This window comes from Momordica charantia, unplaced genomic scaffold (assembly GCF_013281855.1).
Source record: "Momordica charantia cultivar OHB3-1 unplaced genomic scaffold, Mcharantia_2.0 BLBB01000031.1, whole genome shotgun sequence".
In the NCBI taxonomy this organism is placed as follows: Eukaryota; Viridiplantae; Streptophyta; class Magnoliopsida; order Cucurbitales; family Cucurbitaceae; genus Momordica; species Momordica charantia.
The window spans coordinates 1-13,630 of NW_028275187.1; the positions used below are offsets into that span (position 1 = coordinate 1).

The window sequence follows — 13,630 nt, forward strand, 5'->3', positions numbered from 1 at the left end:
ATAAAAAAAAACCCATCTGGGATTTTCTTTGTTTTTGTATTATATTATATTTTGATAGGAAAATACAAAATTGTGAAAGAAGAAGAGAAAAAAAAAAAGAATGAGTTGCTTTCCATGTTTTTCATCTCATGGGAAAGCAGCGAAAAGAACAAAGAGCGGTAGAAAGGAACGGTCTGTTTCGTTGCATTCTGAGTCTCAAACAACACCAACAACAACAACCTGCTGCTCCTCCCCCTCGCCCTACGCCTACAGGTCACTAATTCCTTCACTTTTCTCTCTCTTTTTTTCCTCTCTATATTTGAGAATACGACGCGGATGGGAAGACATTCCCAACCTTGATTTAATATAAATCACTTTTTATGTATTCGCTCGGATTCTTGAGTTGAGTGGTAGTTTAATACCTGGAATCGAAACAGGAGGTCCTTCTTATATTTGAAGGATAACTTTCACCCAAGGGTAGAGCGAAGAAGGTTGCCCCTCTTGGTTCGTCGTAGATTATATAAAAAGTCGAGATTTTAAAACTTTCTCTCTAATTTTTCCATATTCTGAAAAGTATTAGGTATATACTCTAACCTAGTTATTTAGGTTTTGAGTTTTGTAAAATTGGAATCAAAATTGGAGGTACTCACATATTTTGAAGAGATATAAATATAAAAATTATAGTAGGATGATATAAAATAATAAGTTTGTATACATTTTAAATAGGGATGGAGAAGAGAACTTCTTCCATTGAGAGGGCGGAGATTTTAAAGCTTTCGCTCTAATTTATCCCATCTCATATACTCTAATCCTTTCATTTAGGCCTTTGAGTTTTGTGGTGGTCTAACCTCGAATCAAAATTTTAGTAGGACGGTGGAAAATAACTTTATATTATATAGACATGTCCAGCCAAGGGGATATTTTAAAGTTTTCGCTCTAATTTGCCTTCAAATATTCAAAATTGAAATATTATAATATATAAAAAGTTTAGCTTTTAGTTTGCTTGTTAAATTATTGCTGGCTCCATTGATAAATTTTATGGGCGTGTTATTTTTAATTGATTTGGTTAAAACTAATTAATTGACAGAAAATCAAAAGGGAACCAGCAGCAGAATGATGCAGAGAGAGAGAGAGAGAAAGAGAAGAGGGGGAGAGAGAGAGAGAGATTCGAGAAAAAAATAACATTGCAGCGCAGACATTCACATTCAGAGAGCTGGCCACTGCTACAAAGAATTTCCGTCAAGAGTGTCTCATTGGTGAGGGAGGGTTTGGGAGAGTTTACAAGGGCAAACTTGACAAAACCGCTCAGGTACCGTCTCGCTTTCTTAGGCCTCGTTTGATAACCATGTTTGAAGCACTTTTATGTCTTTTATACGACAAAACTTCAATTAATTTTAGATTTTAGGTTTGTTTGGTGACAATTTTAACATAATATCCCTTTTGTATAATGTAAACTTTTGATTTCAAGGGCTCAATATCTTTTTAATCTTGGTGAGCCAAGTGATCTTAAAAATAGTTTTTCTTTTAATGTTTTTGAAAAACAGAATTGTTTAAAACTAGTTCAAATTTCAGGTTAAAAGTTTTTTTCACTTTAGTCCTTACAATTTTAACTTTTATTCTTTTTAGTTCCTATATTTTCAAAATATTCGTTTTGATGTTTATACTTTTAATGGTCTCTTTATTTTTATTCTCATTTTTTCTTACACAATTTCAACGGAACGTTACACCCACTATATTTATTAAATGGTAATCGTGACTTTAATTAAATAGTTTCATGTGTAGAATTTGTGTTAAAGTTTAAAAATAGGGACCGAAAACAGCTATATATATCAAAACATCGTAAAAAAAATCTTTACCAAATTACCAGAAACTAAAAATTGAGTACATCACTTCAAAATATGAAAATGGCTATTCTAAAAGAATATATATTATATATATGAAAATGGCTATTTCTAGAAATAGAAAAAGAGAAACCACAAATTACACGGGAATATAAGTACTAATTTGTTTCAAATCCTATTTTAGTCCTGTTTTATCATTTTGGTCCTTGAAATTTTAAAAGGGTGTTGTGTAGTCTTTTTGTTTTCTTCTCTTTTTTTTATTTTTAATTTTACTTTGCGATTAAAATTTTAACACTTGAATAAATTTCTTGAAATATTGTCATAACTTTGTATTTATGTATCGTGTTAAGACCAAAATCTTTACATTTAAAAATAAACCAATCAAAATAAATATTTCAAAAGTATTATGGACAAAAACTAGAGGTACCGAGATCAAAATAGTATTTAAATGTAATTTCTATTTTCTTAGTATCCAAACACAGTTTGTTATATAACAACTAGCTAATTAATCTGACAGGTTGTAGCAGTGAAGCAGCTTGATAGAAATGGATTGCAAGGGAACAGAGAGTTTCTTGTGGAGGTTTTGATGCTAAGTCTGTTGCACCATCAAAAACCTTGTCAATCTCATTGGCTATTGTGCAGATGGTGATCAAAGACTCTTGGTCTATGAGTATATGCCTTGGGATCTTTAGAAGATCATCTACTTGGTAATCATTATCCTCAAAAACCCATTTCAAAAATTTAGCTAACATTTCAAATGTGTTCTTAGACAGAGAAAACATTGATATAAGGTATATGCTATAGGTTCAATTCTTCTAACACTTCTTTCTTAAAAAATATTAGTTTGAATTCAGTCCGGTTGTCAAGAGCTTGTGGTCTCTTGGTCATACTAACTTAAAGGTCTTAAGTTCGAATTTTCCGATGAGCTTAATACCAAAAGTCTATGATGTCTCCCGAATCTTGGAGCAGGTGCGGATGCTTCTGGTCATCGATGGAGCAAAACTCTAACTCCCAGTTATTAAAATAAAAAAAAGTTGATGATCACAAAACTCAATACATGAACTTTCCAATTATCAAAATATAGAAGAGATATACTACCTTAGAATTCAAAGTACACCCCGTTAAATCACTAATAAGTTTGAAAGCTTACACTATTAAGGCTAAATGTATGTCTTTCTTCGATTTAGTCTTTCTATTTCAACAATTTTCAATTACGAATGCATTAAAACTGGTTGATGATAAGCTTAAACAGCATGATATACCTAGAGAATGGTAGTAGTAGAACTTCTAAAAAGGAATTGGGCTAAGTTAAAGAGAGGAAAAGCTGAAGTTTTCCTTTGCACAAAAATAGTGCCAATTCATGATCTCTTATAATTCAATATGCATGTCATGTACTAATACGATGTTAAGGAATGCGGGTACTTCAAAGTATCTCAAAAATGGTATAATATTGTTCCCTAACGGAAATGTTATCTTTCATTTATATACATATAATCTTTCCCTTATCTAATCAATGTGAGACTTTAGTCATAATCGATATAATTATCAAATAAATGTTAAGTATATGATCCAGTAACTTGTAAAAGTTATGACTGAAAAACAGACCTTCCAGCGGGAGAAAAGGGCATTGGATGGGGGACGAGGATGAAAGTAGGGTTGGGAGCAGCAAAAGGGCTGGAATATCTACACGACAAGGCCAAACCACCAGTGATATACAGAGATTTGAAGGCATCAAACATTCTTTTGGACAGCGAATTCAACGCAAAGCTGTCAGATTTCGGGCTGGCGAAGCTCGGGCCTGTCGGGGACAAGCAGCATGTTTCCTCCAGAGTTATGGGAAACCTATGGATACTGTGCTCCTGAGTACCAGAGGACTGGCCAGCTTACTCTCAAGTCTGATGTCTACAGCTTTGGCGTTGTGTTGTTGGAACTCATCACTGGCAAGAGAGTCATTGACAACACTCGCCCACCTAAACAGCAGAACTTGGTGGCTTGGGTACGTGATGAAAAATATATTTATAAGTTTTTTAACTTTCAATTATGTTTTCAACATAAATTTTGGATTATACTTCTAGTTAGGTCCTCACAGGTGAAGACCCATTTGTGCTGATCACCGTTGAAAATGTCTAGACAATTAAAAAGAAAATGCAAAAACAGATATTTTTTAAAGAATATTTTTTAATGACGGTCAGCATATAGATCTGTTCTCACTAATCAGACGTAAAGATAAATTTTAACATAGTAGGCATGATGTTTTTATTAGTTAAAAAGACTAATAGGTGCGTCGGACGAGTGTTTCAGCAATGATGGGGTAGTAGGTACTAAATAGAAATATAATCCAAAGTGGAAGAATTTAATTGAAAGTCTTTAACATTCATGAAATGTTCAATAACATTTTTGGGGAGTTGCCCAAACAAAATTAGTGGTTTTAAAATAGTTTCTTTTTTTTTTTCTTCCTCAAAGAAAAAAATGGTTTTGTTTAGCATGTTTTTTCATGGATAGCTTTTTTTTTTCTTGTTAGATTAAATTAAATTAGTTATCTTTAAGATCTTGAATTTGTGATTTTTACAAGGAAGAGAACTTTTTATTGTAAAAATGACTTGTTTAGTGTAAAATTGGTTTGATACGCCTCTTCTGAACTTTGTTTTCTTTTTACAAGATTTTACAATCAATCAAATATCAGAATTACTTTGTAGCTTTTGTGTTATATTCTTCAAAATAAGCAACTTAAATAACCAAAACCAACCCAACAAAACCAACCTAAATTCATAAAACCAACTCCATCAACTTTCTTGTTGTAATAATATTACATGCAGGCATACCCAATTTTCAAGGAACCAAGTAGATTCATGGAGTTGGCAGATCCTCTTCTAGGAGGAGAGTTCCCTGTGAGAGCACTGAACCAAGCCGTCGCCGTCGCCGCCATGTGCCTCCACGAGGAGGAAGCATCGGCCCGGCCATTGATGAGCGACGTCGTCACTGCCCTCAGCTTCTTGGGCGCAGAGGCTGTCAACTCGTCGACCTCCTCGAGTGACATTACTTCACCACTGTCCAATCACAATCTGATTAGTCTATCCAAATCCAACGACGATGTGAAAAAGAAGAAATAGCAGAGGCACGCCAGCGAGCGGTAGCAGAAGCCATCGAATGGGGCTCCCACTCGAGGCAAAATGTCGCCGCTTCGCGCCCGGGAAGTTGTTTCTTCCTTGTAATTAAAAAAACAACATGGATGGATACTGATCATTCCATATATATACAATGAGAAGTATTGATATTTACATATGTAGTTGGCTCCACAATTTTTCTCGTTTGGTTTGATGGAAAATTGGAAGGAAAATACAAAGATGAGAGAAAGAAACCTAAGGAGATACAAAAAGCAAAGCAAGAGGTAACCATGTCTCTTGCTAGCTCTTACAATCGTTGCCCATGTATGTTGGAATTTTAATTCCAATTATGTAACAATATACTAATAATAGCTGAGGCCTCATTTGATAATAGTTTTACTTGTTTAGTTTTCTGTTTTTCTTTTTTTTCTCTGTTAGTGTCTAGACCCAACTTTATCTGATAGTAATTTGAGAAATTAATTTTTAGATAGGTGGCCATCATGAGTTTGAACACATTTTCAGATTCAGATTCTATTGAATCAAATGAATTAGAAATATATGTCTAGATTTATTTCTGTAAATTGTTTTTAGATGATGTGATATGTGAAAATTCTAAAAACAACAGTTTATTTCTAGATTTTAAATTTTAAATTTTAAAATACAGAATTACATTTATAAAGAAAGACAAGATAAAACTGTAATGAATATAGTATTTCATGTTATAAACTCATTTTATTTTTGTTAAAATTGACTGTGGTTTATTTTTTTAAAGAGAATGAAAAAGAAAAGAGGCTACGGTTTTTGGCCACATTTTTTAATCTCTATTTCATATGGCCACATTTTTTCTTATTTTCCTATATTTTATTTGTGTTGAACTATGTCGCTGCTCTTGTCGTTTTTATCACTCCAACACTACTTCATTGTTTGAGTACTCCTTTTGCTTGAGTACTGTATCTTTCATTTTTGTCGCTTGAACGCTACGTTTGAGCATTGTTTCTGTCGTTCCCAATGTTTACATGCAGAAATTTTGCCTATTAAAATTACTAAATTCGGACAAAATAAAATGATTACACGTGGTGTGGTTTGGTAAGAATTAAGTTTTGTGTGAAGCATAACAAATAATTGAGTTTTATGCGAAGCATAGTAAATAATAGAGTTTTGTTGCATGCCTCAATTATATATCAAATAAATAAAAATTACTAAATATTCAAAAAGCAACAAAAATTCATTAAAAGTTTGATTTAATTTTATTTATTAAAAAATCTAATTTACATTAATTAATAATCAATAAAAAGGACATTAATTTACTTTATTAAATTAGCCATAATTTCATAATAACTTTAGTTTGCTTTAGGTTGAGTTACAAGTTTACTTTTCCCCTTTTTTTCTTTTTCCTTCGCACTAAAAAAAAAGTTACAAGTTTTTCGTTTTTACTAATTAGTCGTGACTTACTTGTGTTTTTTCAATTTATATCGAGTAGATCTCTAAGTTTTAAAAAGGTTCAAATTAATCTCAATTACTAAACCTATTTTATTAAACTAGTTAAGTGTAAATTATTTTACTTTATTAAACTAAACCTAATTTATTTTAATTACTAAAACTAACCATAATTTATTTTATTTAATTAACTTAAATTTAAATACATTTACTTCATAATTAAACCTAGTTTAATCAATTCTATTAAACTAACAACCATCCCATGATATTTCTGCCCAGTTTTGGCGTATACGGATTCTGCTTGTCACCCGAGCCTTCCTCGTACTGGTTTTGGGGCTTTCGCTCAAGATAAGGACCTCAATGTCAGGTTTTTCCTATCCCGCTTTGTGGATGTCGGTTTGCCTCTGCTGCATGCTGAGTTATTCGCCATTATTGAAGCTCTGCACCTCGCACATCGGTCGGGTTTCAACAACATTCTTCTGTTGTCCGATTGTCTGGAAGCGGGGAAGCTTCTTTCATCGAATTTTGAGAGACTTGATGAAGTGGGAGTTTTGATCGCAGAGATTTGAGGGCTTATTCTCTCCTTCATGGAAGTCAAATTTGCCCGTGTCAAAAGATCTTTAAATAAAGTGACGCATATTTTGGCCAAGTAAGCTGTTTCTTCAGATCATAGCATGCTATTGAATGCTGGGTGTTCTTTCTGTGCCAACATTTGATTGGGCCCGTTTACTGCTCTAGCCTATATGAGGCATTTCTTAATTAATGCAATTCCTTTGATTTAAAAAAAATAATAATAAAACTAACAAGTAACAGCCATCATGGGTGGCATTGATCAAAAATGGCTAGGATTTATTAAAAGGAAATAAATGTATCCAAACACCATGATCGTCATCTATGCATCTTAGAAATTGCTAATTCCTATGTGTTTCTCGACACATACATGGTTAAGTCTAGATCTAGGTTTTACTTTTTTTGAAAAAACAATCATATATGAGTTTCAAATTTTTTTTTTTTCAAGATATGGGTTCATATTTTCAAATCTAGGTTTCACTATTTTTTTTTTTTTTTTAAGATTTGGGTTTTACATATTTTTTTTAGATTTGCATTTCACTGCTTGTTTTTCATTAGATCTCGGTGTCACATCTTTTTTCACATCTAGGTTTCACTTCTTTCAAACCTGATAATCCAACCCGACCTGACCTGAAAATTTAAGGGTTGAGTTGGGTTGAGGTACCCATATGATTCTATTCTATCGAGTTGAATAAATGTTCAACCCGAAAAGTCGGGTTGGTCCAAAAAATCCCTTTAATCTGATCCAATCCAACCAATGTACACCCCTAAAAATAACAAACAACAAAGGGACACCACGTAATTTTCAATTAAAGCCATGAAATCATGACACAATTTCATTAACTTTTAGCCACAACTACTAAGGCATTACTTCATCGTTTCTTTCCGAGAGACTTTTTTTTTTTTTTATCAAAGAAACATGAAACAGAACCACTAAAAGTTACATCAGAAAAGTGGTGACAACGAACTATAAATATGAGCCACATAACAACTGCCCCAAAAGATAGATAAACGATTATTATACTTGGCCAATAAAACAGATTGTCTGTTCAAAGAACTATGAATATGAACAAATTTTAGCTCACTAAACACTTTCTCCAAAGTCACAACATTTTCAACCCCATTTAATGATTTCAAGGGAGATTCATCAATAAAACAAATTGTCTGTTCAAAAAACTAGGAATATGAACAAATTTCAGCTCACTAAACATTTTCTCCAAAGTCACAACATTTTCAACCCCATTTAATGATTTCGAGGGAGATTCATCAATTAATTGAGAGATTTTGTCAATTATGGCATTCTTATTTATGATTTGAAGGGAAATAATTGTCTCCAAAGTTGCATTATTCTACACCATGATAGGTAAAGAAAGATTAGGCAAATTCCCAAAATCATGTTGGTCACGGATCTCAATACAATTAATATTGATAGCCTCCACAGATTCCAAAATGGTGTTTTAGCCAACTGCTACTGCACCTCCGTTGTCACCCACCTTCTGCTCATTATTTATCTTTGCCTCTGAACCATAGAAGTTCTCTGAACCAGAATGCAACGAAAGTGAATAATCATCCCAAGAGATCGTAGGCATTAACCCTCTCCAATTTTGTGCTTGATAACTCTTCAAAACACCTCGGTGACGAAACTATGGACCATACACAAACAATGTTATGAGTTTGATTTTGTCAACCGCAACAACATTATCAGCATCCAACGGGGAGATCTCCAACATCTCACCATTGCCCGCCATCATAGAAACTAGTAGGAAAGAAGGATCCTCTTCAAAAGTCGCCTCTACAATAGCAAGATAGATCCCTATAATATCTTAGTCCATGCTACTTACTACTTGAAAAAAATCACAGAAAAACTGTAACAAAGTAGAGAGGAACGTCCTCTGAAAAAAGCTCAGCCAGAGGACTGAGTGAAAACACACACCCTTCACGGGGAGGAGAAAGAGAGGAGGGGAGTCGGCTACTAGCCACCCCTTGCTACTTTTTTCGCTCTTCTTTGAAAAAACTCATTCTTTGGGATGAGAGAAAACCCAACTCTACGGCTTAAAAAATGTAGATATTATTATAATTTTTTTTTTGAAAGGGACTTTGTTTTTTTTTTGTTCAAAGAGACTTAATTCGGGATTTAAATCCCTAGATATAGCATAAAATTATTTTATATCTTAAAGCTATGTTTAAATTGGTATTTATTAGTCTAATTGATCAATGCCCTATTTAACCCGTCACATCCATATACTTTAAATATTTCCAAAGTCACTATATTTTTCAAATTAATACGTACACAATTTCAAGAAGATAAACTCTCTTTTCAGATAATAAAAAACTATTAAAAATATATTGCCATGTTAATACACAGGATCGAAAGACACGTTGTCCATCTCTTACACAATAATTATGATCAAAATAATTATTTTTTTAAAGTTTAGGGATTAAAATAAATATTTCAAACAGTTTAGAGATGAAAGTAATTTTATTAAAAAAAATCTAATAACTAAAATAGATATTTTAAAAATTTTAAGGACCAAAAAATAACTTAATAGTTGGGGGCAAAAAAAAAAAAAATTACACGTTGAGCCTAAATTTAAAATCTGTTTAAATCTTATTTTGATCCGTAAATTTTCAAAATATTTATTTATATCTAATCTTTGAATTAAAAATTTTTTTTTATCCACCAACTTTAGCATGACATCAACCAACATGTGGTGAGTTCGATAAACCAAAGAAAATTAGACATTTTTGAAAATTTGGGCGAAAATGAAATGTAAACTTTATTTTTTATTTTTTAATTGAACAAAGCACATTTTAAAATGTTATTAAAAGAATATTTCAAACACAAAAAAAGTATAGAAGAATATAGTGGACTTTTCAAAGGCTTTCATATCAAGAAAGAAAGTTAATAAAAAAAAAAAGTGATTGGTGGAATGGTAGATTCTAGAAAGTCATAGACAATTCCAAGGGCCAATTTATTTACTAATAAATTCGATTCGCTTAACAATTTCCATTCTACGTTCTACATTTACTTGTTCTCCAGCCAAGAACAGACGCGCCGGCTTTCCCCGCTACACCTTCTTCGGGTTCGTCTCCTCTCTTTCGGATGAATTTTCTTTGTTCTTTTCTTGCATTCCACCTCTTGATTTCGAATTCGTTTTTTTTCTCCTCTTAATTTTTTTGGAATTATCTGTAAATTTTCAATTAATTTAGAATCCTGGAGTTTGTGAGGGAATTGAAATTTTCGACGATGGGATTCTTTAGAACATTATTGTTTGGTAGATTGCAATGCGGACCTTTTTCTTGTATTTGCGCTGTATTTTGGAGGAAGCCTGTGACATGGACGATATTTTTCAGTTTTTCGATGTCTTGATAATGTGTCGGGGGAGATCTGTCTCGATGCGTCGATTTCTTTGAACTATTCTATCATGCGCGATCTATTTGTGTGTTGTGATTTGTTTTTATTTGGCTGTTTACTCGACGAGATGGTGTTGATGTGCGTTTTCTTTCTCCTGATACTGAAATCTTACCGTTTTTGTTGTGATTTCCGTAGGTCATCGGTTTCTTATTGTCGGTGATCTGCTTCCTGAGCAAATAAGGATAATTACTGTTTATCAAACTTTGAGTCATGGCTGAGGTAAGGTTTTTTTTTTCCTCCAAGGCTTGATAATGTTTGAACTCCTTCCCACATTTCTTTCTTGGGCGGAGCCAAGAAGTAGTTTGCCTTAGATTCTAATAGAAAATGTATACGAATATTAAGATTTTAAAGTTTTTCCTCTAGTTTGCCTTTAGTTTCTGGAATTGGAAGATATACAAGTTGGAATGTAAAAATTTGTCATTCCTTATATAAATTCCTGGCTCCGTCTTGAAGCTGATTCGTTTATATTTGCTTGAAATTGTGGAATGTGTGGCAGGAGGGTCACAAGGTCACCTTGAATGTTTATGATTTGAGCCAAGGTCTAGCGCGACAGCTTTCCACGGCATTCCTTGGGAGACCAATCGAGGCCATATGGTAAGCCGTTACCCCATCATGGTTAGCAGACAAAATATTGTAGCCTATTTATAATTCTGGTTCTATCATTAATGTTTTCTGCTAAATGTTTGTAATGATGCTTGCTGATGAATTAGTACTTACAAAATACCTAACCTATCTTTCCAATAGTTAGCGAAGTTGGATATTTTGCTGAATATTGACAAGCTCTAGTATGGGTTTCTTTTAATAATTTTAGAGCATATTTTATATAGCTTTTTGCTACCACGTTATTCAATTATCTTTATTCTTTATTATCTTTGGACAATTATGAACATACACGAATCCTGGTTCTTGTTCTCTTTTGTTTCTAACTACTATAACTTTGATATTAGTACACAAAAATCTGGCAGTAGGACAAATGTGAATTTAGAAAGTATCTTAAGGGTTTTTCATATAAACTCTTTTAATTATGCGTTTGGTTATGTTTTCTTAAGAGTGTTCTAAAAAGCATTTTTGTTTGGTTGCACTACATTTCAAAGCAATTCTGTTACGTTGATCACGAATGTATTCGACACTTTTCGTATTGAAGATCTGGGATTAGAAACTAAATTTTCCTACATCTTGAACATTGTTGATTTATTTCCAAATCTCAATTCTAATGAGCTGTGAACCTTCTGCGGTTTGCTGTAATGCATGCGAATAACACAGTTTACTCCTTTGGCACTTTATTATTATACAAGCCTCATTTGATAATTGATAGAAATTTAAATTGCAAAAATCTAGAAAACTCTCCCACTTTTGGATCGAGAGGGTTCTGATTGGACAATTGACTTTGAAAGATGTGGTCAAATTTTCAATTGCTTTTTTTGGTATATGATAAATAGGCACACAGGAATTGTTGTGTATGGCAACGAATATTATTTTGGAGGAGGTATTCAACATGATCCCGCTGGAAGTACTCCATATGGAAAACCGATGCGGGTGATAGATCTAGGAACGACGCACGTTCCCAAAGATGTTTTTGAGATGTACTTGCAGGAAATCGGCCCTCGCTATACAGCCGAAACCTATAGTTTGCTCTCACATAATTGCAACAACTTCAGTAATGAAGTTGCACAGTTTTTGGTTGGTGCAACCATTCCTGATTACATTCTTGACCTCCCTAATGCAGTTATGAGCAGTCCTATGGGTGCCCTCATTAGTAAGTAACTAGTAACCACGCTTTCATTTTTTTCAATTGGGTCGTTTTTTTGTATTCGCTTAACACATATCATTTCTGCTCCAGTGCCCATGATTCAGAATCTGGAAACTACATTGAAGGCAGGTGCGGTTCCGATGGCACCACAGTTCCATCCTGCTTCAGCGGTTCAGCCAGCTCCAACAGCTAGCATCCCTAGATCGTCATCAGGGTCGTCACCTACCTCTACGACTCAGGTGGTTGTCGAAGCAAAGTCTGAGTCCAGCCGTAGTCCATCAGGTAAAAAGGAAGATGATGCCAAGCCACTTAAGAAGTCAACACCTGCAGGACCATTGAATACAAATGGGACTGCTGACCCGCTCGGGGATGCTCGTAGCAAAGTGCAGGAAGAAATCGGCCGAGAATTTGCGGCGATCATGGCAACGGGGACCCTGCGAGCAAGCGAAGCAGCAGCACTGGCAACAAAAAGAGTGATGCAGAAGTATGGGCATGCAACCCTATCACAGGGCTAGTGATTCATTTTAATTTTATACGTTTGCGGAGGAGAGGGATGTATCTCATGGGTTTAAAAGTTAAGAAACCATGCGATTTAAATCAAGTTCCATTCTATTAATGGTACTTGAAGAACTTTGGGTGGAGTCGTTTACCAAATATGAACTTGGAAGTCGGAACCCTTTGCATATGGAAATCTGATTTGTGATTTCTATGAATATATAGTTTTTCGAGGATTTTAACTCAAGTCCCTAAATTTTAGACGAAGAATTAGGCCTAAGAGAGAGGAGAGAAAAAAAAAAAAACTACTAACAAGAATTTCCCATGGGTTCAATCGATATTTGTATTATTTGATATTATATTAAAGAACTAATAATAATAAATTTTATGATTGATGGCTAATTTTTTTAATACAATTATTATATTTTATTATAGAAAAAAAATATTTAGAATCGCAATTATTATACTTAATTATAGCCAGAGAAGGCTAGATCTAGCTTACATGCCACCTTTAGTCACCTTTAGTCGAGCTCCGAAGGTCGGTCGCAGCGATTAAAATATATAATTTTAAATTAAACCCAATTAGTCTCTTAGGCAGGATATTAAATTTTCTCGACATTTACATAAACGGTAAATCAACATTTTCATATTATTAAAAAAAACACAATTTATGAAAAATATCAACAAAATGTTACTATATACACAATCATTTTCAACTTATTTAAAAATATGAAATATTTATTTACTAGCGTAAATATTTCTTACCAATCTTTTATTTTTCAACATTTTATAAAATATCCATAGATATTCACATTTTCATGAAATTAAGGTTTTGAAATTTTCATGGATATCTATTTAAACCTTCCTAATTCACCATTATTGTCTAAAAGTTGACACATAGATAACCAATCGAGTGATCGACCATTTTTTTTTAATTGACAAAAAAAGAAAAACAAAAAACCTTGAAATTTGACCTTATTATTATTAATAAATTAATAATTACCATTAGTATTAGTATTGTTTTAAGCAATGTCAATGT

The 13,630-nt window shown here is 33.3% G+C and overlaps 1 protein-coding gene and 1 pseudogene across 1 annotated transcript; both read left to right on the top strand.

Moving 5' to 3' along the window:
• Positions 1–1,154: 1,154 nt before the first annotated feature.
• On the top strand, positions 1,155–6,930 carry LOC148207907 (putative serine/threonine-protein kinase PBL26; annotated as a pseudogene).
• Positions 6,931–9,860: 2,930 nt separating this feature from the next.
• On the top strand, positions 9,861–12,833 carry LOC148207908 (uncharacterized). Its single transcript, XM_088118208.1, has 5 exons — positions 9,861–10,014; positions 10,482–10,565; positions 10,843–10,940; positions 11,786–12,102; positions 12,187–12,833. The coding sequence occupies exons 2-5, from the start codon at positions 10,557–10,559 to the stop codon at positions 12,609–12,611; spliced, it is 849 nt and encodes a 282-aa protein (XP_087974334.1). The 5' UTR covers positions 9,861–10,014; positions 10,482–10,556; the 3' UTR covers positions 12,612–12,833.
• The last annotated feature ends 797 nt before the right edge of the window (positions 12,834–13,630 follow it).